This window comes from Mus caroli, chromosome 18 (genome assembly GCF_900094665.2).
Source record: "Mus caroli chromosome 18, CAROLI_EIJ_v1.1, whole genome shotgun sequence".
Taxonomy (NCBI): Eukaryota; Metazoa; Chordata; class Mammalia; order Rodentia; family Muridae; genus Mus; species Mus caroli.
Window position 1 is genome coordinate 34,832,632 of NC_034587.1, and position 22,373 is coordinate 34,855,004.

The window sequence follows — 22,373 nt, forward strand, 5'->3', positions numbered from 1 at the left end:
ACCATGGCCTGAACAGATGTCCAGGGTAACCCTCAAAATAAAAGAGAAACCCACCAGCTTCCTTGTTACTAAAAGAGCTTGACACTGTCTTGCTAAAACCTAGAAGTCTCCTCAACTGTTTATAAATAACCTACTGGTGACAGCAGGAACCAAACAAGAATGTCTAAAAGAGACCCAGGACCTGTTGGAGACCCTGAGAAATTTAGACTATCAAGCCTCTGATAAGAAGGCCCTACTCTGTCAATCACAGCTGAACTCCCTGAATCCAGAGGATACACATTAGTAGGAGGTCAGAAGTGGCTCTCTGAGGCCAGAAAGCAATTTCTATACAAGCTTTGGAGTTGCCACAAGTGACTAAGCCCTCCAGCTATTCATGGACAAGAGGCCCTGCCACAGGCTAATGGCCTGTCAAAGGAATTAGACCCAGTTGCCAGAATATGGGTTCCCCCCGCCCCCATTTGCACTTCATCACAATGACAGCCCACCTGGTTATAAAGATCCTGACAAACTGCTACTAGGCCAAAGCCTGACTATCACCAATGCCAGAATGACTCATTACTGGCCTCTCCTCTTAAATCCCCTGCACCCCTCCCCAGGATTACATTTCAGGCCCCAACTGCCCTGAGCCTTGCTACCCTGCTGCCTGACCCAGACCTTGACAGGCCACTGTATGACTGACTACTCAAGACATTTTGGCCCACATCCATGAGACCACACCAGATCTTCAGATGGCTTCATTTAGGTTAGACAGAGATATTCTGGGGCAGCTGTGGTCTCAAACACCAAGATCATATCAGCAGAGCCACTCACAGCAAGAATGTCAGCCCTTAAAGCTGAACTGGTAGCTCTGAGCTAGGCATTAGAGCTGAGAAAAGACAAAATGCTTTTGCTACCGCTCCTGTCTGTGGACCTATTTAAAGGGAGAGAGGCCTTCTGATGGCAAATGGAAAGACTATCAAAAATAAAGAGGAAATCCTTTCCCAACTAAGGGCTCTCTCTATGGGGGCCTAAAAAGCTGGCCATCCATCATCCACTGCATGAGACACCAGAGATGGAAGGACCCAGTTTCAGAAGGCAATAGGGCCACAAAAGCAGCCCAACACACTGCCCTAGAAAGTGGACCTCACATGTCCCTGACTTCCTGGCATTGGGAGATCCTATATTTCTGACCACCCTAAGCATTCAAAAGATGACATAATCTGGGCTAGGAATTTGCCTGTGTCCCAAAATTATGACAGATGGTAGAGAACAGCAGATTACAAACCCATTGTGTGACATGGAACTACACATCCTTCAGAAGATTCACTGCTCTTCCCACATGGGCGCCCAGAGAATACAGGATTTGCTAATATCAGGATTAGAGATGCCAACTCAAAGGTAGCTAAGATTGTCAAGAACTGTAAATCCTGCCAGCTAACTAATGCAATGACTAACAACAACGCTGATGGTAGGTAGCTTCAGAGGCACAAAGCCCAGTCTGCTGAGAGACAGACTTCACAGAGGTAAAACCAGAATATTTACATATAGATGTTTACTGATGCTTATAGATACTTCTTCATATTGGACTGAGGCTTTCCCCCACTAACCATAAAACTACATCCATGGTAACAAAGACGTTCTTAGAGGACAAACTGCCAGGTACAGACTTCCTCAGATGATAGCATCAGACAATGGACCAGCTTTGTGTCCCATGTAAGTCAGAGATTAGCCAATATTCTGGAGATTAATTAATTAAACTTTATTGTGCACATAGACCCAGAATTCAGTACAGGTAGAAAGTAAACAAAACCCTTAACTAAATTGATCTAAGAGTCTGGCATTGACTAAATTAACTCTCTTTCCCTTCACTCTCTACCAGGTATGAAACTCCCCTTACCAGATGGGACTCACCCCTTTTGAAATCTTGTTTGAGATACCACCCCACATTGTTCTTAACATACAGGCAGGGGTCATTGCTGAATTAGAGTGTCGCCAATTGTTAGATGATCTCAAAGGTGTCCAGTGGGCTCATAAACATGTTTGGACTAAACTTCTGATTCTCTATAAAACAAGTCCCACTCCAGCCAGAGGTCATTAGAGCCTCTTTAGAAAGATTCCTCCCATTGCCCTGGAGGTCAACGGGACTGCAACATGAAATCACAGACCTGTTTGCAGTTGAAGACAGCCCAGAGCCCAGATCACGGGGAGGAAACACAGCCTCAGGACTCACTCCCTCCTGTCTCCCACTGATGGGGCCCCTACCCAAACCTCAGGGACACCACAAGGACTAGACAATGACAATCCTGGTCCCCTCTAAACTATGATGGTCCAGTCCTTTCTGGTCACGAATACATTCAGTCCTGAGTTAACTGAGTCATAAAAACTGAGCCCTGTCCTAACTGTTTTCATGAGATTAGATAAACTGCAGGAAGTCCCAAGATTCGGCCTTCTAGTTGCCAGAGAAAGGGAGGAATGAGAGACCAAACCTACCCCACCTTGGAACTTCCTCCATCTTAAAGAAAAGAAAAAGCCTGAGAACTTGACCTGCAGCAGAATCCATGCTGCACCCACGTAGCAGGAAGGACCCCACAGCTTGTCCTCGGCCAGAGTTACTCCCTAGCTACTTCCTAGCAACAGCCAATCAAAGATTAGTCTGGTTGTTTCAGATGTGCTTTCAGACCGTTTGTGATTGTTCATGGTCTTGCTTCAGAGCACCCACCTGTTGGCTTACAGTAGTCATTCTATTAGATGCTTGCCAGGCTGGACAACCCCTCACTCACTCCCATTCCCTAAAGAACCTAGTCCTGCTGAGGGTTCGAGGCTGATCTGCCTTCCCTTCCAGTCTGCTGTGTCAGGATTGGGTTGGAGGAGAGCCCAAACCCAAGCTTGTAATAAAGAGAACTTAATGCTATTACATCAGAAATGGCTCCTAGGTGGTCTTTTGGGGTTCATGAACATTCCTGGAACAACAGTGGCTGGTTCATGCATTTAACCCAGCTCTCGGGGCAATTGACTTTCTGTGAGTTTGAGGCCAGCCTGGTCTACAGAGTTATGAGTTCAGGACAGCCAATGCTACACAGAGAAACCCTGTCTCAAAAAAGGGGGAACTAAAATCTAACACAGCATGTTTGAATGCTTTTAAGTAAACTGTCACACTTTATCATGAAAGGAAATTAAAATGAACTGGGGGGGGGGGGGGCGGGGCATCCTCATTCAAAGCACCACACCAGTATAACCTAGGGGTGGTTGTTGTTGTTTTGTTTTGTTTTGTTTTTAGTGAAAACGTTTCTAGTACCTCTTAATTACACTTCTATCTGTAGATGCTGACCTCTGGACAGTGCTTTACCTAACCATAGAAACTGCCAGGCCATGGTGATACATAAAAAGAATCCAAAGCTTACCTTTCATCTCATTCCCTGTGAGTTTGATAATGTTCAAATAGTCTTGTCACAAAAGATAACTTGAAATTGGTTCATGAACTTCTCAGTGGACAAAATTTGGGAGTGTTTTACTTAAACTTCCGGGGATAACTGGCTCACCTAAAGGTTTGCTAAAGCACCTGCCTCCTGTAGTCCTGAAATGCATTGTCTCCTTTTAAGTTTCACGCGTTTTCTCAATGCTGTACTTCAGAGGGAAACTATATTTAAGGGAGGCTATCACATTGAATTTAGGATGTGGCTAGGGTAAGGTAACAATGGCTGTCTGACACCTGAGAGGCCAAACTTTCCAATAAGAGTGAGGGCAAGAAGGCAGACATTTTCCTTCTTCCACTTCCCTTTATGTGTGCTGCCGCCAGAAGGCGCCGCCCACACCTAGAGTCTTCCTGCATCAAATAATCTAATCCAAGAAATCTCTCACAGAAGCTCCCAGCAGCTTGGGTTTCATTGGATTCCAGATTAGCCATCACGACCATACAGAGACTACCCCACCCGGAGATCCATCCCATAATCAGCCACCAAACGCAGACATTATTGCACATGCCAGCAAGATTTTGCTAAAAGGGCCCTGATATGGCTGTCTCGTGTGAGGCTATGCCAGTGCCTGACAAATACAGAAGCGGATGCTTACAGTCATCTATTGGATGGAACACAGGGCCCCCAATGGAGGAGCTAGAGAAAGTATCCAAGGAGCTGAAGGGTCTGCAACCCTATAGGTGGAACAACAATATGAACTAACCACTACCCCCAGAGTTCATGTTTCTAGCTGCATATGTAGCATGGGAAAAGAGACCCCTAGGTCTTGCAAACTTTATATGCCCCAGTACAAGGGAACACCAGGGCCAAGAAGTAGGAGTGGGTGAGTAGGGGAGCAGGGGCGGGGGGGGGTCTATAGGGGGCTTTCGGGATAGCATTTGAAATGTAAATAAAGAAAATATCTAATAAAAAATGAAAAAGAAAAGATTAGCCATCACACTTACTAACTTGTTTATGTGTTTAGTTAGTTGTATTTCTTGGGATCTTGGGACTGAACTCAGGGGAAAGTCTGCGTTTTGATTTCATTTAACTAACATGGTCACCTACCTTCCCTTGGGTCAACACCACTCTACTTGGAAATACAATGTTTCTGAAAGTGGTCATTAGAAGGTGACCTTCATTTAGTGTCCAGACATCTGTGTTGTCACTGTTGTGAAAACAGGATCTACTGACATCTAGTGGGAGGAGGCTGGCGATAAAGTTAAACATGGCACAGAACAGCTCCCCTCCTCCACACTCACATAATAGAGAATTGCCTGGCTCAAAATAAAACCAAGATTGAGAAACTGCTCTTAGGTTATAATTTTAAGCGTACAATTCTAACAAAAAAATATTTTTTAAAAAAATTAACTTCTCGTTATTTGTTTAGACTTATCAGAACCTACACAGTTGTGAACGGGTTCTTCTTCTCTTTGGGTATGTAACGGGGCCCTAGACCTTAGCACAACTGACTCCATGATGGGAGTACCATTTAGACTGCACATTTCAACACATAGGTAACACCACCTGCCAAAAGCAAAAAAGGATCTAATCCATTAAGTTCATAGTCTCTAAATGTACTAACCTTGGTTTTTTTTTGGCTTCTGTACTTCTGGCTAATTGTTCTTGTTAACCTAGGACTGGTATATCAACCTAGGACATGATACTTTGTGCTAAAAGCCCACTGTGACAAAGGCTCATCATTACACTGGGATTCTGAACACCCAGTGTAGTAGTGTAGTGCCAGGGAAATGTTAGTGATCCCAAAAAACAGACAGGAGCCGATCTGATGCATCTCACAGCAGGGTCTTTATTTTATTTGAGCTAGCTCACCTCTCTGCCACCGATGCACCACCGTCACACAGGACAGTTTTGGTGGTGGGGAAGCCCGGAATATCTGTCAGGACAAGGCTTTATAGTAAGCAGCAACCAGGGAGTACATGTGCAAGCATCTAATTGGAAAGCTATTGTGGCCTTTAACATAATTGGCTGGTGCTGGAGTCCTATCATAAACTTAACTTCTACTCCCCTCTGCATTAGGGTAGGGGGTAGGCTTGTAACCTGGGGGTTCAGGTTTGTTGGGGGAATAATCTAAGGACACTGATCTTGTTGAGGGTGTAACCTGGAAACCCTGCTCTTGTTAGGGATTAGACTAGAGACTGGAGCTAGGCTCGGATTTTGTTGTGGGACAACTTGGAAACCAATGCTAGGTACCTGTTAGTTTACCTGAGTTCAAACTTAGCTCAGGTTCTCTAGAATGAAGTCTGAACTTAAAAGATTTGGCCTCTTAGTAGCTGACTGACTAATAAAGAATTTCTATTGGCTTAAACCCATGCCCAGGCAATCTTCTCTGGAAGATACCCCACAACAGGGTATACAGACAGTAGACATCTAAACTGTATTTTAGTAGACAGATATGAGTAGCTGATACTATCCCTAAAAGAGCTAATTACTTGGGGAATTTTAAAAGTGTGCATAGTGGAAGAGTTAGGATAGACATCAAAGGTAAATTTTTAAATGACTGCAATACTAGGGTTTTTTTTAATTTTTATAAGTGTTTTTAATATTTTATGGTGAAAATAATGTTTGAGTTTACAGTAAGAACTTATTTTATTTTGTGTGTGTGTGCCAGTGCAGGAAGGCCCTCACCTGCCCAGGTACATACCTGTGGAGGCCAGAGACGGTTGGAGACTGTCCGTGTTACACCCTGATCTGTCACTGAACCTGGAGCTAGGCTGGCAGGCTGCAAACCCCAGTGATCTTCTGTCTCCACCCCCACAATGCTGGGGTTACAGGAAACAGTGTGGCCATCCACTTTTTACACGGCTGCTAGGTGTTTAGATGAAGGTCTTCATGCTTCCTCCAGCAAGCTCTTTTACCCACTGAGCCATCTCAACCCTACCAATTATTGTTTTTATAATATATCTTTTACGGTGGATGATTTCTCTAGTAAAGAGAACTCTTATTGTTAATGTCTCTTTATGTCACCCTAGCTGGCTTGAAACCCTCTGTGTAGAGCTGGCTAATTTCGAACTTGTGGTGGGTCTCCTGCCTCCTGAGTGCTGGGATTACAGATGTGTCCCACTAAGAGTGGCAAGTACACCCCTACTTTTTTTTCCAAAGAAAAGTATTTCATTATTATATCATCTTCAAAAATGAATGCCAAAGGGTGGGTATGATACAGCTGCATGCACACCGCTGGTCTAGGTAAGCGTAAGGTCCTGGTTTTGCTAGCCGGCACCTGAAAAAAAAAAACAAAATCGAGTAAAAAAATGTATGAAGTTTCTTAAATCGAACTGTAATTGATTAGATTACTTCGCTCAAATTTGGTGAAAAGATAATTTTACTGATATTTTACCAAAAAAATTACAATGTATACTCTTACGCTAAAGTAGTTGATATTTTTCCGGGAGAATTCCAGAAGCAACTTGGCGATAGATTCCATGCTGGACCTCTGGGTGCCGCTGTCGTCCAGTCCGTGGCCATTCTGACCCAGGGATCTCTGCAGGCTTTCGTAAACACATCCCTAAAATGCACGGCGGCCCGGCCCTGCGCTCGGTTTGAATCTCTTAGCGCCCTATCTCCTGCTTTCCGCTTAGAATGTCCTGGCCATCATCTCCAGCACGTTTAATGACTCTGATTGAGGTGTTGCCTTTTAAACTTACCCGAAAAGCTGGGAATAGCTGCAGGGAGTGAATTCGCATCTCAATGGCTTGCGTGGATAGGAAGTAGCCCACGGGGCAGGCGCGTTGAGCGCAGGAAGCGCCGCCTCCCCTCTGCAGTCTTTGTTCTGCTCCTAGAACTGTGTACCTCTTGCTCCGCGTCTTTTGAAAAGAATCTGAGAATGAGTGCTGAGAACTGCTCCACCTAGCCACGACTGCAGAGACCAACGTGAGAATGACTGGATCGACACAGCAGTTCCACCAAAGAAATTTTGTAAGCCACTAGAATTTGAAAATTAACTCTACCGAAAAATCATATAGACAGAATCGGCCTGGACTTAAATGTCAGCGTCTTGTGGCACAGACTGTTTTGGAAATTCCGGATGGCATCTTAATATCAGCATTTAAAAATTCGGATGCTGAGAAAAGCTCTACAAATGTATCGCGTAACTTTCAGAAACCATCTCCTCTGACTCCAGAAGTGAATGGAGAGCCATTACAGCAGTAAATACTGGAAACTGCTACTGAGGAACCGTAGACCAGAGGAGCAGGACTGCCACTCTTCAGTGATGAACATTTCGAGCCACATCTGTGCAGCTGACCTATCCTGCAGAAGAGCCGATCCTCCCCGTGACCACGTTCCAGGTGATCCTCATTGACATCTTAAGGTAGAGTTCTGCTGTAATTTCTATACAATCTCATAACTCATACAGAATAGAATCTACTGTTTCCAGATTGCAGCAATGCTTGATTTTGATTTAAAAAAAAAAAAAAAAGGAACCGCAAGGATAAAAGATTGGAGGCAGTCCAAAGACCCATTTCCAAAGTCCCAGTTGAAGTGGAGGTCAAGAACTACAGTGCAGCACCAGTCACTGTCAACCAGGTGTCCACAGGTAAGAACTGCTATTACATAAACAGGCCAACTGAGCGCTTTGCTTAAATGGACAGGAGTGATCCCACGGACAGTTCACCTCCGAGAATTACTATGTAATTGTCCCCTACTGAGAGATGGGATCCTGACAGGAGCAGACACTAAAGCACAGTCTTGCCATCAGTGCCCTCACAGGGCAGAGCCATCTCTTTTCTGCAGCACAAGCATTATTACCCAAGCATTTTCATCAACAAAAGTAGTCTGTGTGCGGAGAGTGATGGGGCATGCCTCAGCATCCAGGAGACTGAGCAAGAAGATCCAGAGTTTAAGGCTAGCCTCAACTACAAAGTGAAATGCTAACAAAACAACAACAACAAAAGCAATCAAAGTGCTTCTTTTCAGACAAGTCATTGTTTTTCTTTCTTCCCTTTTCCTTTTGTGGTGCTGAGGTGTAGTCGTGAGGCCTTTTCTGTGCTAGGCAGGTGACCCATAGTGAGCCACATCCTGAGCCTTTATTTTTCCTTGAGACAGGGTATTGCTGTGTAGCATAGGCTGGCCTCATATTTATAATCCATCTGTCTCTGCCTCCTGAATACTGATTACAAATGTGTGCCATTGTGCCTTGTACCAAGGGGTTGGGAGCATTCACCAAAGCCTCCTTCAGTACTCTGGACCAGTGCTTGGGATCTTTCATAATTCCTGTTTCTCCCTGACCAAGTGACTTTGCATCAAGAGAGTGCTACTGTCCTGTGTCAGCGAGGCCAGACTGCAGCAGTATTCCTGGAGACTACCTGGAAACTGATCCTCAGCCTGATAATCAAGGTTTGGCTGGCTCAATGCCATCCAGAGCCTCCCTATTGGGGTGAGTGGCTGACACAAAATACAAGGAGTATGCTTTGCCAACACCTTCAGCTAGATAAGACACTGCAGTGCACACTGTGGAGCCTGTCTACCTCGTGACCAAAGTATACACCAACTTGAAGCACAAGAGCTAACTGCCCTATCGCATACTTCAGACCAGCTAATGTGGTTCTTCAACCTGGGGACTCATACAGCTAAGTATGTGCAACACTGCTCCGTCTCAGAGTCAGAACCTACCAGGGCCTATGTGGTGGATAGTCACCACGTTGTCTAGCCTTTACTATGAGTTTTCAGGAGTTGCTGCCAGACTTCAGTGTACCAAGTATATAGGTACACTTCCAAGTAGATGGAGGTTTAGTTTTGAAAGCCTTGCATTAGTTTCTGTACTCTTCCTCCTCAAAGGGATTCTGGCAATCATCCTGGGCCTGTTACCTATCTCCAACACTAGGAACGTCTGTCAGCCAAAGCATGGATTTGAAGTTGCTCCCAACGTAAGCCTCACCTTTTAGTAGAATTGATGCATGACTTCACCTATCAGATTAATTCTAGAAACATCTTTCAATTGGACATTGCCTGCAGTGCCAACCGGGAAGTCTTACATGTTGTATTGGAGTCAAATACATGCATGTGAGTTTGAGTATCTTCACTTAGTACAACGTTTATAAGTTGTTCCTACTTGTCTTTTGTTGGTGGGAATGGGAAGCTCTACCAGTTTACTGAATACTTTTATATGTGCTTTATTTTGCCTCTTTAGTTCACAATTCCTTTTACAAGAACTTCGCCTGCATTAATTTGCATTAACATGTTCTGAAAACGCTTGTCCTTACAATAATGAAGGGGGTTTATTGCACTGTTAAGTTACTACCCTTGAGGCCCATATACTCGTCTTTGAGGTGCCGAGAAACTGTGAATTTAGTTATATAAGAGCAGAAATTCTCCTTCCAAAAACGATTCATATGACTGTTAAATCCCTCCTTTCTTTCCTCATTTTCTGAAACTTTCATGGCTATTGTATCTAGTTGACTGACAGCATCCGTCTCAATTGTTTCTGAAATGTAAATACCATATTTTCTTGCCAGATAAAGAAATGTAAATTACTGTAACCTGAGATGCTGTAGTTTTTAACCTTCTTTATCAAGGAAAAAATTAAAACATTTGCAAACATGTATATTTTAAATATAACAATGGAAGATCAGCAAAAGCTATGGGACTTCTAATTAAGCACAGACAATTACGACTTCTTGACCTAAGACAACCAAGAGGTAAATTTAAGTTATAATGATTATACAAGAAAATTATTATTCCATTTTGTCATTTATTAATGTGAGAGTTCAACTTTTTCCCTTTTTTCATTTTCTTTCTTCTCCTCCTTCTTCTTCTTCTTCTTCTTCTTCTTCTTCTTCTTCTTCTTCTTCTTCTTCTTCTTCTTCTTCTTTTGTTTTTATCTGAAACAGTCTTTTATAGCCAGGTTGACCTCAAACCCATTGTATAAAGCAAGAATGACTTCAGCCTTCCTGTCCTCCTGACTCTAACTTCCCGCTAGGATTACAGAATTACAGACATGCACACCACCCTTGGATTTCTGCTGTGCTGTGGATTAAACCTGGGGCTTTGTTCATGCTCAACTGTGAAGCAGATCAGCTGAGCTACATCTCCCACCCAAGTTCAGCCTTTGTGAAGTAAAATACATAAAGAATCATAAATTTAACATATATTTACAAGAAAATATTTCTCTCTGATCTCTGGAATATTTATATGTCCAAATAATTTATACTGATGCTTCACAAAAAATGTCATTTTATTACTATAATCCCAAAGTCACCACTTCTGTACAGGAATGTGTAAGTGAACATTAGGCACTGATAATGTACTTTTTGAATACAGTAAATTACAACAAAGCAAACAAAAGTATTGTGAGTGTTCTGACCTTGGAGTGCACTTATCTTAGTGAAAGTACTTCAGAATTCAGCAGAGCATCATGGAATGTCATGCCACTGTGTTAGAATGAGTCAGGAAACTCAGCATATGACAGAATGGCAGGAAATACATGTGTATATGTAAATGTATAATTCATAAAGCATATACTAGTTTCTCATATTATTTTAAATTATTTATTTTGTATTTATCATAACTAGAACAAAAGCATTGACATCCCAGGAATACCCTTCCCATTAGGCTGCACCATTGGCTGTGGGAAGGAGTTGGCTCCCAGTGTCTGCTCAGCTGCTGTTGTGGTCAGCCTGATGATTCCAAGTGCATGGTGATAACAGCTTCTTAAACTGACCTTTCTCAGATCTTCACACCTCTCTTCTAATTGTTTTGGAATCTATTAAAAAATTTTTCTACTTGTACTTTCACCTCTTTTATTTCACTTTCAGATTGTTGTTTAAGTTGGTTTGCTATTGACCACCATTTTCCCGTTTTGTCTTTTTGAACAAAGAAATCAGCAAACTTTCCATATCTGCCAACATCTCACTCAGTGGACAGACATCTTTCACTGCGTGTTACAGTCACTTAGTGGTTCAGAATATGTGAAAATCAGCAAAAGTTTGCTGTTACTGCAGCTGATCTGCAAGCTGAGACAACACTCCAGATAAAGCAGGCTAGTTCTCAGAATGACCTACAACCACAGCACTTTTAGCAGAAGGAACACTGTTCACTGGAAGTTCTTTCCTAAAACAAACCAAGTCTTCAAAACTGGATGTTACTCCCCCAGATTCTCAAATGATTCCTGCTTTGCTTCAAACCATACGATTCAATTTATTCAACTGGGTATGATGGCACACTCCTTTAATCCCAGCACTTGGGAAGCAGAGGCAGGTGGATCTCTGAGCTTGAGGCCAGCCTGGTCTACAGAGTGAGTTCTAGGATGGCCATGGCTACACAGAGAAACCCTGTCTCAAAACAAAACTAAACTAAACAAAAACAGATTCAATTCATTTATCTCGACTGTCCATTTGTTGACTGGATCTTCGGCCTTCTTCACCATTCTAATCCTAGCTCCACACTGAGCTCTGGACTTTCCAAGATCTCCCTTCAGCCCAGATCCTATAGTGAAGCCTTACTGTTCTCAGGAGCTACTCTCCGTTCTCTGCAAATGTATCTCTTTTGCTCTACTTTGACCTTCGTCATATGCTAGCATTCCGTTAGTCTCATACTGAAAGGACCGGATGTTGAGCTTCATAGCTGCTCCTGAGGGCCCACAAGCGAGCCTGCAACAAGCCAGGGTGTGCTCACCTCTGCAGCTGTGCCCCTCCATCTCCCTAACAGTGACGGGAAGGAAAGCGGTATCCTCACCATCCTCCGCAAAAGATGCTGCTGCTTAAGGAAACCTCCCCTGGAGAACATAGTGCATGACCATAGAACACCTATTATCCCTATAGCCTCCCTAAAAATAAAGATGTGTTTGTCTTCATCCTTGAAGAATAATATCACAACTTCTCTGTCTTTTGAGTTTGAAGTCTAAATTATACCTTCCTGTGATCTTTTTAATGAAATTGCAAGACCCCATTTTTATCCTCTTCAAAATATATTGCTGGGCATGGTGGCACACACCTTTAATCACAGCACTCGGGAGACAGAGGCAGGCAGATTTCTGAGTTCGAGGCCAACCTGGTCTACAAAGTGAGTTCCAGGACAGCCAGGGATATACAAAGAAAGGTTATATACATATAACCTTTGGGGTAATTTTAAATCTTTCTTAATATAGCTTCTTCAGAAAAAAAGGAAAATACGGATATATGGTTTAACATTGTCTTCAAAATATCAGGGTTCTGAAAATATTCAAAGTACAATGGAAGGAAGATGGAGTGGAGACTATCCTGAAGTCTGAAAGTTGATCACACACACACCTAATGGTTTTTTTTTCATCCTCTTTGTGGCCTGAGAAATTATCAGATGATCAAGCTATACAACAAAAATGGAAGGCCTATTTTCTTCTCTTTGTAGTTAGAGAACTCTTAGCTATTATTTCTTGGATAGCAAACAGGGAAATCAGATAATTTGGACTACCAGGTTCTCCAGCACAGTGTAATACAACAACATATCTATAAAGAAGTGAACATTGTTTCTTCTTTACATATAGTACATACATAATATATATGTCCATATGTACATGCATGTATACATACATACATAGACATACTATTGTAAAAAAAAAGTATATATATTTTTAACTGTTTATCTGACAGTAAACCAGGACTTAAGATACCTGATTACATTTTCAAGGAGTGCAGTAACTTGTTAGGACTCTGGGCGCCGCTGTTCACCAAGCTGGGGGATATATGCACTACACCACACTCCCAACTTAAAAAGAAGAAAGGGGAAACTCGTGACTCTTAGACTCTCCTTTCATGCCAGACTGGAAATGTCTGCCTGAGACTGCCCAGCGTATTTCTGGACAGCTCTCTGCTATAATTATCTAAAATAAGGTAAAGAAGACCCTGGAAAGGCAGAGAAGCAATACCCTTGATACCAGATTGAGAAAAAAAGGCAGGAAGCCAAAGAGCAATGGCGATTTCAGAGAAGTTAACCGGCTGGAGCCTGCTGGTGCTGGTGTGTCTTTCTCTGGAGCTACTGCTGGAAGCTGGGGCTGAAAACATCCGATACTCTGTGCCAGAAGAAACCGACAAAGGCTCCTTCGTGGGCAGCATCGCCAAGGACCTGGGACTGGAAACCTGGGAGCTGGTGGAGCGCGGGATCCGCATCGTTTCCAGAGGTAGGTCGCAGCTTTTCTCCCTGAACCCGCGAAGCGGCAGCTTGGTCACCGCAGGCAGGATAGACCGGGAAGAGCTGTGCGCTCAGAGCACGCCCTGTGTCGTCAGCTTTAACATCCTTATGGAGGATGAAATGAAGCTTCTCCCTATCGAAGTAGAGATAATTGATATTAATGACAACACTCCCCAATTCCAGTTAGAAGAGCTAGAATTAAAAATGAGTGAAATAACGACTCCAGGTACCAGGATCCCTCTGCCTCTCGGGCAAGACCTTGATGTGGGGATAAACTCACTTCAGAGCTACCAGCTAAGCGTCAACCCTCACTTCTCCCTGGATGTGCAACAGGGACCTGAAGGACCACAACAGCCAGAGATGGTACTGCAGAGACCTCTAGACAGAGAAAAGGATGCTGTCCACTACCTTGTCCTCACTGCCTCGGATGGCGGCAGCCCAGTACATTCAGGGACTCTGCAAATTCATGTGCAGGTGGTAGATGTGAACGACAACCCACCAGCATTTACTCAGGCAGAGTATCACGTGAGCGTCCCTGAGAATGTCCCTTTAGGCACTCGGCTACTCAAGGTGAATGCGACTGACCCGGATGAGGGAGCTAATGGCAGAGTAACCTACTCCTTTCACAAGGTAGACCACAGTGTGGTCCGGAAATTTCAGTTGGATGCTTACACGGGAGAACTATCAAATAAAGAACCACTAGATTTTGAAGAATACAAAGTTTATCCAATGGAGGTTCAAGCTCAGGATGGCGCTGGACTCATGGCCAGAGCTAAGGTGCTGGTCACTGTTTTGGATGTTAATGATAATGCCCCGGAAGTTGGAATCACGTCTGTCACTAACACAGTACCAGAAAACTTTCCTCCTGGGACCATAATTGCTCTTATCAGTGTGCATGATCAAGACGCTGATAACAACGGTCACACCACATGTTCCATCCCTGGCAACCTACCCTTTAAACTGGAAAAGCTAGTCGACAAGTATTACCGCTTAGTAACAGAAAGAACACTGGACAGAGAACAAAGTTCTAGGCACAACATCACAATAACAGCAACAGATCAGGGAACTCCGCCCCTGTCTACCCAAGCTCACATCTCACTGCTAGTGACAGATATCAACGACAACCCTCCAGTTTTTGAACAGGACTCCTATTCTGTCTACATTCCTGAAAACAACCCAAGAGGGGCTTCCATCTTCTCAGTAAAGGCCCAGGATGCTGATCACAATGAGAATGCACTAGTGACTTACGCCCTGGTGGAAGACACTATTCAGGGAGTACCTTTGTCTTCTTACTTCTCCATCAATTCTGACACTGGAGTTGTCTATGCATTGCAATCCTTTGACTATGAGCAGTTCCGAGATTTGCAGCTAAGAGTGGTGGCCCGTGATAGTGGGAACCCACAACTCAGCAGCAATGTATCTCTGAGTCTGTTCATGATAGATCAGAATGATAATGCCCCAGAGATCCTGTACCCCATCCTCCCTACTGATGGCTCCACTGGTGTGGAGCTAGCACCTCGATCTGCTGAGCCCGGTTACCTAGTGACCAAAGTAGTAGCAGTGGACAAAGACTCAGGACAGAACTCTTGGCTGTCCTACCGTCTGCTCAAGGCCAGTGAGCCAGGGCTCTTCTCAGTGGGACTACACACAGGTGAGGTACGCACTGCTCGGGCCCTGCTGGAGAGAGATGCTCTCAAGCAGAGCCTGGTGGTGGCTGTGCAGGACCACGGCCAGCCTCCTCTGTCCACCACAGTCACATTTACCATAGCAGTAGCTGACAGCATCCCTGACCTCCTGGCTGACCTGGGCAGCATCGGGACCCCTGCTGATCCCCAGGATTCAGACCTGACACTCTACCTGGTGGTGGCAGTGGCTGTAGTCTCCTGCATCTTCCTAGCCTTTGTAATAGTGCTCTTGGTGCTCAAGCTGCGACATTGGTACGCCTCACGCTTGCTCCAGACTGAAGCAAATGGACTGACTGGCCTGCCTGCCTCCAACTTTGTAGGTGTTGATGGGGTACATGCATTTCTACAGACCTATTCCCATGAGATCTCACTCACTGCTGACTCTCGAAAGAGCCACTTGATCTTCCCGCAACCCAACTATGCAGACACACTCATCAGCCAAGAGAGCTGTGAGAAACAGGAATTTCTGGCAGCACCCCAGTCTCTGCTTGAAGATAAAGAGGAAATATTTTCTCAGGTAAATTTGTAATGACCTTATAAGGTATATCAATGAAAATAATTTATGGCTGTACATACTTGCTTTCACTGTTTTCTATAAACAGTATATTCCATTATACTCTAGTAGTGGTTGAAAATGTTTATTATTGTTTTATGCCACTGGAGATTAAACCTAGGGGCTTATTATGCATGCTAGATGAATTCTACCATTTTCAGATAAGGTCTTGATAAGATGCCTGGGCTGGCCTTGAACTCACTTTGTATCCCAGCAGGGTTTTAAATGTATAATCCTTATGCCTCAGACTACTGGTGTGCTGGGATTTCAGGCAAGTAGGCACAACACAGGTGGCCTGCCCTTTTAGATTTCTATTAACATTCTGGGGGCTGGAGAACATGCTCAAAATCCCAGTCTCAAAAAAGGGTGGAGAGTGGAAACTCCTACTTTAACAAGGAGACTTTAGTCCTACTGTGAGTGGAGAGGATAAGGGGTGTGTGTGAAGGCCTGTCTCCTTTGGGAAAGAGAACTGCATTAGAAACAAATTTGTCTCCTATTTCTCGAGTATGTCTGGTTAAATCACTTCATTGTTTCGAGTTGACTATCCACTTATGCAGAAGCAATAGTGATGAAACCCATCAAAGGTCACAATTTTACTTGTGTGAATATAAAATGATAATGATCTATAAAAGTTGTGATGTTATTGCTAAACATCTTAGTTCTATAATCTCTCATTAAGAGATAATTTATTGATGCTTAAAAATATATCTCCTTGGGTAACTTATGACATGGAGGGTAATGGGCAGAAATTTTGTCAAGATGGGGAAGCAGAGTAGGTGAGAACTTTTTAAAAACAATCTTCTATTTAAAATAAGTGCATAAGCCTAAATTTCAAAATATATTATCTTCCTAGAGCTTATGGTTATTACAAGTGAGAAATCTTCTGTCCATGGGCTGTTATATTTTTAAAGAAATCCTTTTCTTCTCTAGTGACTTTCAACAGAATTTCATTCTTGCTGCATATCTTCTGGATTTTTATTTTCTTCTTGGGTCCAAAATTATACTCTCAACTAATAAGTTATTTCAGTTCTGCATTTTCTTAATTCTTATAATTTAAACACAGATTAATGAATTGGTTGATTTTTAAAATCCATATCCTGTTGATAAGATAGATTCTGAAATTCATACTGAAATATTGAAGCTAAATATCCATGTGCACAAAAGAAAGCAGTCGTACTAGAACATTAGTATAACAAAGTCATATTTAAGGCAACAAGCACTAGTTGTAAATTTAAGGGACTACTTGGTTATAATTATAAAAAAGAAAGTGTTGTCAAACAGGTAGAAAATTATGAGCTCCCATCATCAAAAACCACAGCTTTGAAAATAATACCAGATTTTAACATAATTCCCAAAGAAAGCCTAGATCAAACAGGATGGTTCCAGAGGCTCTCTTGATTGCCTGTGGCTCCAACTTCAGAAGATCTGATACCCTCTTCTGGCCTCCATGGGCATTCCCACACACACATACTAGTCCATAAAATATTTAAAAATAATAATAATAAATAAATAGAAATGTACAGAACAAATTAAAACAACCTACATATCTACTGAAATCCCTATCAAAACTCTAGTAATAGGATTTGAGGCAGGAATAAAAGCCCATCATAACATTCATATGACATTTCAAGGGACCCCTCTGAACAAACAAAACAATCTGGAAAAAATGTTGGAAGTCTCATTCTTTAATTTCAAAAAGCTTACTACAAAGGTGCCATAGGAATCTACAAAGCAAGACAGGAGGGATGGAGATGCAGAAAAAGGGATTAGACAAGATCGTTATTAATCAACAAATAGTAAGCAGGAAAACTACAAATAATTAGACAATTTCTAGAACATTTCCAGTGATCTATGTTAACAAAAACTGTGCTGGGGCCGAGACACCAGGCGGTTCCCGAGACAATGCATGGAGAAGGAGATGACGTCATCCTGTGCGCTCTGACCAGACCTGCACAATCTGAACCTAACACACCCCAAGGGAGAGTGTTTGTACAGAGCACTGGCTAAGTCTTCAACTCCAGGATCATGAAATGTAACGCCTGATGAACTGCTCAGATTGTACACGCTGTAGAAACCTTGTGAAGTACAACATATGATCCCGGGATGGATCCTGGGCTTAGAAAATATTTTACTTTGCTACAAAAAAGACATTGTGGCAAGCTGGAAAGTTATTACTAAAAGCTGTAGGCTAGATAATGAAACTGCATCAACACCAAGTCGATTTTGTACTTTGGTTATAAAGAAGTCCTTTGGTTAAGAGAAGTAAAGAGGCACCCTGCCTGAGGCTCACAGGAATCAATGAAAGCATGCAGCTAAAATGTTCACATTTGGGGTAATGAGATGAGGGCACAGAATACAGTGAGCTTTAAACGTAAAGTGCACAAGTCCAGCTGCACAATCCTACAGCTACATCACAAACTGAAAATATTTGGAAAACTTATCATATTTCCCAAGCATGTACATCAACTACTTACATTATCTTAGACAGCATGTATAGTTGGAAAGTCACAAACTATCCAGGAGAATGTACAAAATATCATTTGCATGCTCTTCGTCACTTTACACAAGGGACTCCAGCATCCTCACATATAGAACGAAGCCCCCTCAGCTACCAAGCAATGGGTTTGTTTGTACTTACTTGTTTTTGCAATTATTCTGAAATAATTCAAAATACAAAGTCTAAGCATTGATCTTATTTAAATATGGTAAGATGTTAGAATTAAATAAAGCATACTGGTATACACAGAATCTGGTTATAATACTTTCTATAGTGGTCTGTATGCTTGAAATATTTCAAAGTGTATTTCTAAATTAGTGCATTATTTATAAATTTACATGCATGTATAAGCCAAACAGGAGTAAGAAGACATCATGGCATCGTCTTGTACCACCTTAGTAAACCATAATATAGAAAGAGTGCTTAATCATCTCAGACAACTTTGAATGACAGATTCCTAATGTAGTCCTGTCTGTAAATCCTGTCTGCCCAAGCTTTTATCAATATAGCCACCTTCCGTTTCCATGATGTTCCTGGCTGTCTCCCAACTTGGATCGTTGGTTCTGAGTTTCTACAATGTTACTTCAGCCTCCTCTTGGCTCATCCTACCTTTCAGGATTCAAATGAAGCTGCATTCAGGAAATTTGACTCCCAAACATAAATTGGGTCCCCTTCCTCTGTGTCCCCAGGGCTGAGTTTTTCACCAAATTCAGCATCGATACTCCTTAATAATATCCTCTTCACTTCCCCACATCTTTCTCACCCTAAGATTTTCTGATAACTGGTTTCCAAGTAAGATTCAATCAACCTGTGTCAGTCGCACATGCTGTTGTATCTGATAACCAACAATTTAAATGTAAAATACCGGAGTTAAATGCTTTGCAACTGAGCACATTTCCTTATAAGAAAGTGTAGCTAATGTTTTAAATTAGATTTTTTTTTTATCTGAGCATAGGTTTTGTTTTTTGGTTTTGGTTTGGTTGGTTGGTTGTTTAAGGTGGGAGATATCCAGTAGCAGTTGGTTTAAGCCTTAAACATTCTACAATACTTTCGTAGCGACCACTGTCAAGTTACAAAGCTTACAACTTGCAACTTTCTTATTAGTTCTGAAAAGGTCCCTACCTTTAAATATTTATTTCTACTGTAAATAAAATTCTGTCATAGTGTCTGAGTGTCATTCTTGAGAGCAACTTAAAAGCCACAGGCAAACATACGTTTGCCTTGAACAAGTGCAGAAACTGGCTAGGCCTCTGAGCGTCGCTGTTGACCACCTAAGGAGTTAAAGACAGCTAACCAATCCCACTGAAGGGCTGGCACAACACAAAAGGCTGGTAGTTTGTCCGCAGCTTCCGGTCAGAGAAGGCGCAAAGAAATTCAACCCAACTGTCTGATAGTTCTCTCTCCTCGGTGACCTGGGTCCGGTGACTGCTGGTGTTCTCAGACCCTGGGAGATACGGACTGGACTCCCCCCACTGTGCTGAAAGCTAATTCAGAGGAAACTCGACTGCAGAAGGGCAATGGCGATGCTGCAGAAACTCCCCCAGAGCAGAATGCTGGTCCTCCTGTGCGCACTTTGGGCCGCCCTGTGGGAGGCCAAAGCTGGACAGATCCGCTACTCCGTGCCGGAGGAGATCGACAAAGGCTCCTTCGTGGGCAGCATCGCCAAGGACCTGGGACTAGAGCCCCAGGCTCTGGAAGAACGAGGCGTCCGCATCGTCTCCAGAGGTAAGTCGCAGCTCTTTGCTCTGAACCCGCGAAGCGGCAGCCTGGTCACCGCAGGCAGGATAGACAGGGAGGAGCTGTGCGCCCAGAGCACGCCCTGTTTGGTGAACTTTAACCTACTACTGGAAGATAAATTGACTATTTATTCTGTAGAGGTGGAGGTAACAGATGTTAATGACAATGCTCCTCGCTTTGGAGTAGAGGATCCAGAACTAAAAATCAGTGAAACAACTACACCAGGATTCAGGATTCCTCTTAAGAGTGCACATGATGCGGACGTTGGAGAGAACACCCTCCAGAAGTATAAACTCAACTCAAATGACCACTTCTCTCTGGACGTGCGAACTGGAGCTGATGGGAACAAGTACCCAGAGCTGGTGCTTGAACGTGCCTTGGACCGCGAGGAAGAGGCTGTTCATCATCTGGTTCTAGTCGCCTCCGACGGGGGCAATCCAGTACGATCTGGCACCTGCCGCGTCCATGTGAAGGTCCTGGACGTGAATGACAACGCTCCTGTTTTTACCCTGCCCGAGTATCGTGTGAGAGTTCCTGAAAATACGCCCGTAGGCACCCGGATACTCACAGTGACAGCCACTGACGCGGATGAGGGATACAATGCTCAAGTGACTTATTTTCAGGAGCATGCCCCTGGAGAAACTACAGATACATTTGAGCTAAAGTCAACATCTGGAGATATAACAATCACAAAAGGTCTGGATTATGAGAAAGCTAAATTCCATGAAATCGATATTGAGGCTCAGGATGGCCCAGGCCTTCTGACTAGGACGAAAGTAATTGTCACCGTTCTAGATGTCAATGACAATGCCCCGGAATTTTACATGACATCTGCCACTGCTTCTGTGCCTGAAGACGCTCCTCTGGGAACGGTCATTGCACTCTTCAATGTGCACGATAGGGACTCTGGGCAGAATGCTGTCGTCAGGTGTTCACTTCCCGAGCTGCTCCCTTTCAAGTTAGAAAGGTCGGTGGACAGTTACTACCGACTGGTTACAACCAGAGCCCTTGACAGGGAACAGTTCTCCTTCTACAACATCACTGTAAGCGCCAAAGATGGAGGGAGCCCATCTCTGTCCACAGATGCACACCTTTTGCTGCAGGTGGCAGATATCAATGACAACCCACCCTCCTTCCCCCGGAGGGTCTACTCTGCCTACATTCCTGAGAACAACCCCAGAGGCACCTCCATCTTTTCAGTGCTGGCCTCTGACCCCGACAGTAACGACAATGCCCACGTAACCTACTCTTTAGCTGAAGATAGCTTTCAAGGAGCACCCCTGTCCTCCTACGTCTCCATCAACTCAGACACTGGAGTCCTCTATGCTCTCCGCTCCTTTGACTATGAGCAGTTCCAAGACTTGCAGCTGTGGGTGATAGCAGCGGACAGTGGGAACCCTCCACTGAGTAGCAATGTGTCTTTGAGCCTGTTCTTAGTGGACCAGAATGACAACACGCCTGAGATTCTGTACCCTGCCCTCCCCACTGATGGGTCCACTGGTGTGGAACTAGCGCCTCGATCTGCAGACCCTGGATACCTGGTGACCAAAGTGGTGGCAGTAGACAAAGACTCAGGACAGAATGCTTGGCTGTCCTACCGCCTGCTCAAGGCCAGTGAGCCAGGGCTCTTCTCAGTGGGACTACACACAGGCGAGGTACGCACTGCTCGCGCCCTGCTGGACAGAGATGCTCTGAAACAAAACCTGGTGGTGGCTGTGCAGGACCATGGCCAGCCCCCTCTCTCAGCCACTGTCACACTCACCATAGCAATAGCTGACAACATCCCCGAAGTCCTGGCTGATCTGGGCAGCATCAGGACCCCTGCAAACCCTGACGATTCAGAACTCACTCTCTACCTGGTGGTGGCAGTGGCTGTGGTCTCCTGTGTCTTCTTGGCCTTTGTCATTGCTCTGCTGGCACTCAGGCTGAGGCGCTGGCATCTGTCTCGAATGCTTCAGGCTTCAAGAGATGGCTTAGGGGGCATCCCTGCCTCGCACTTTGTGGGAGTGGACGGAGTACGTGCTTTCCTGCAGACCTATTCCCATGAAGTCTCGCTCACTGCAGACTCGGGGAAAAGCCACATTATCTTCCCTCAACCAAACTATGCAGATACTCTCATCAGCCAGGAGAGCTGTGAAAAAACTGATTTCCTCTCAGCACCTCAGTCTTTACTTGATGATAAAAGAGAAGAAACCCCTCAGGTAAAAAAAAAATTTTTTTTGCAATAAGCTCACATTATTTTGCTAGATTTACCTATTTATTTAGTTGTCCCAGGTGTTTAAATATATGTGTTTTATTCCCATGTTTCCTTGAGAGTGTATTGAAGTTTAAGTGAATCCAGGTGAACT

At 43.7% G+C, this 22,373-nt stretch overlaps 1 protein-coding gene across 2 annotated transcripts in view; it reads left to right on the forward strand.

Moving 5' to 3' along the window:
- The first annotated feature begins 13,128 nt into the window (after positions 1–13,128).
- Positions 13,129–22,373, forward strand: part of LOC110284891 (protocadherin gamma-A4) — a 182,533-nt gene continuing 173,288 nt past the window's right edge. The window contains exon 1 of one of the 2 annotated variants that reach the window (XM_021150886.2): positions 13,129–15,755. In XM_021150886.2, coding sequence (XP_021006545.1) covers positions 13,335–15,755 — 2,421 coding nt within the window. In that variant the 5' untranslated portion in view covers positions 13,129–13,334. Of the gene's footprint in view, positions 15,756–19,614; positions 22,227–22,373 lie in introns of those variants that run through there. The other variant, XM_021150870.2, reaches the window with a different exon arrangement.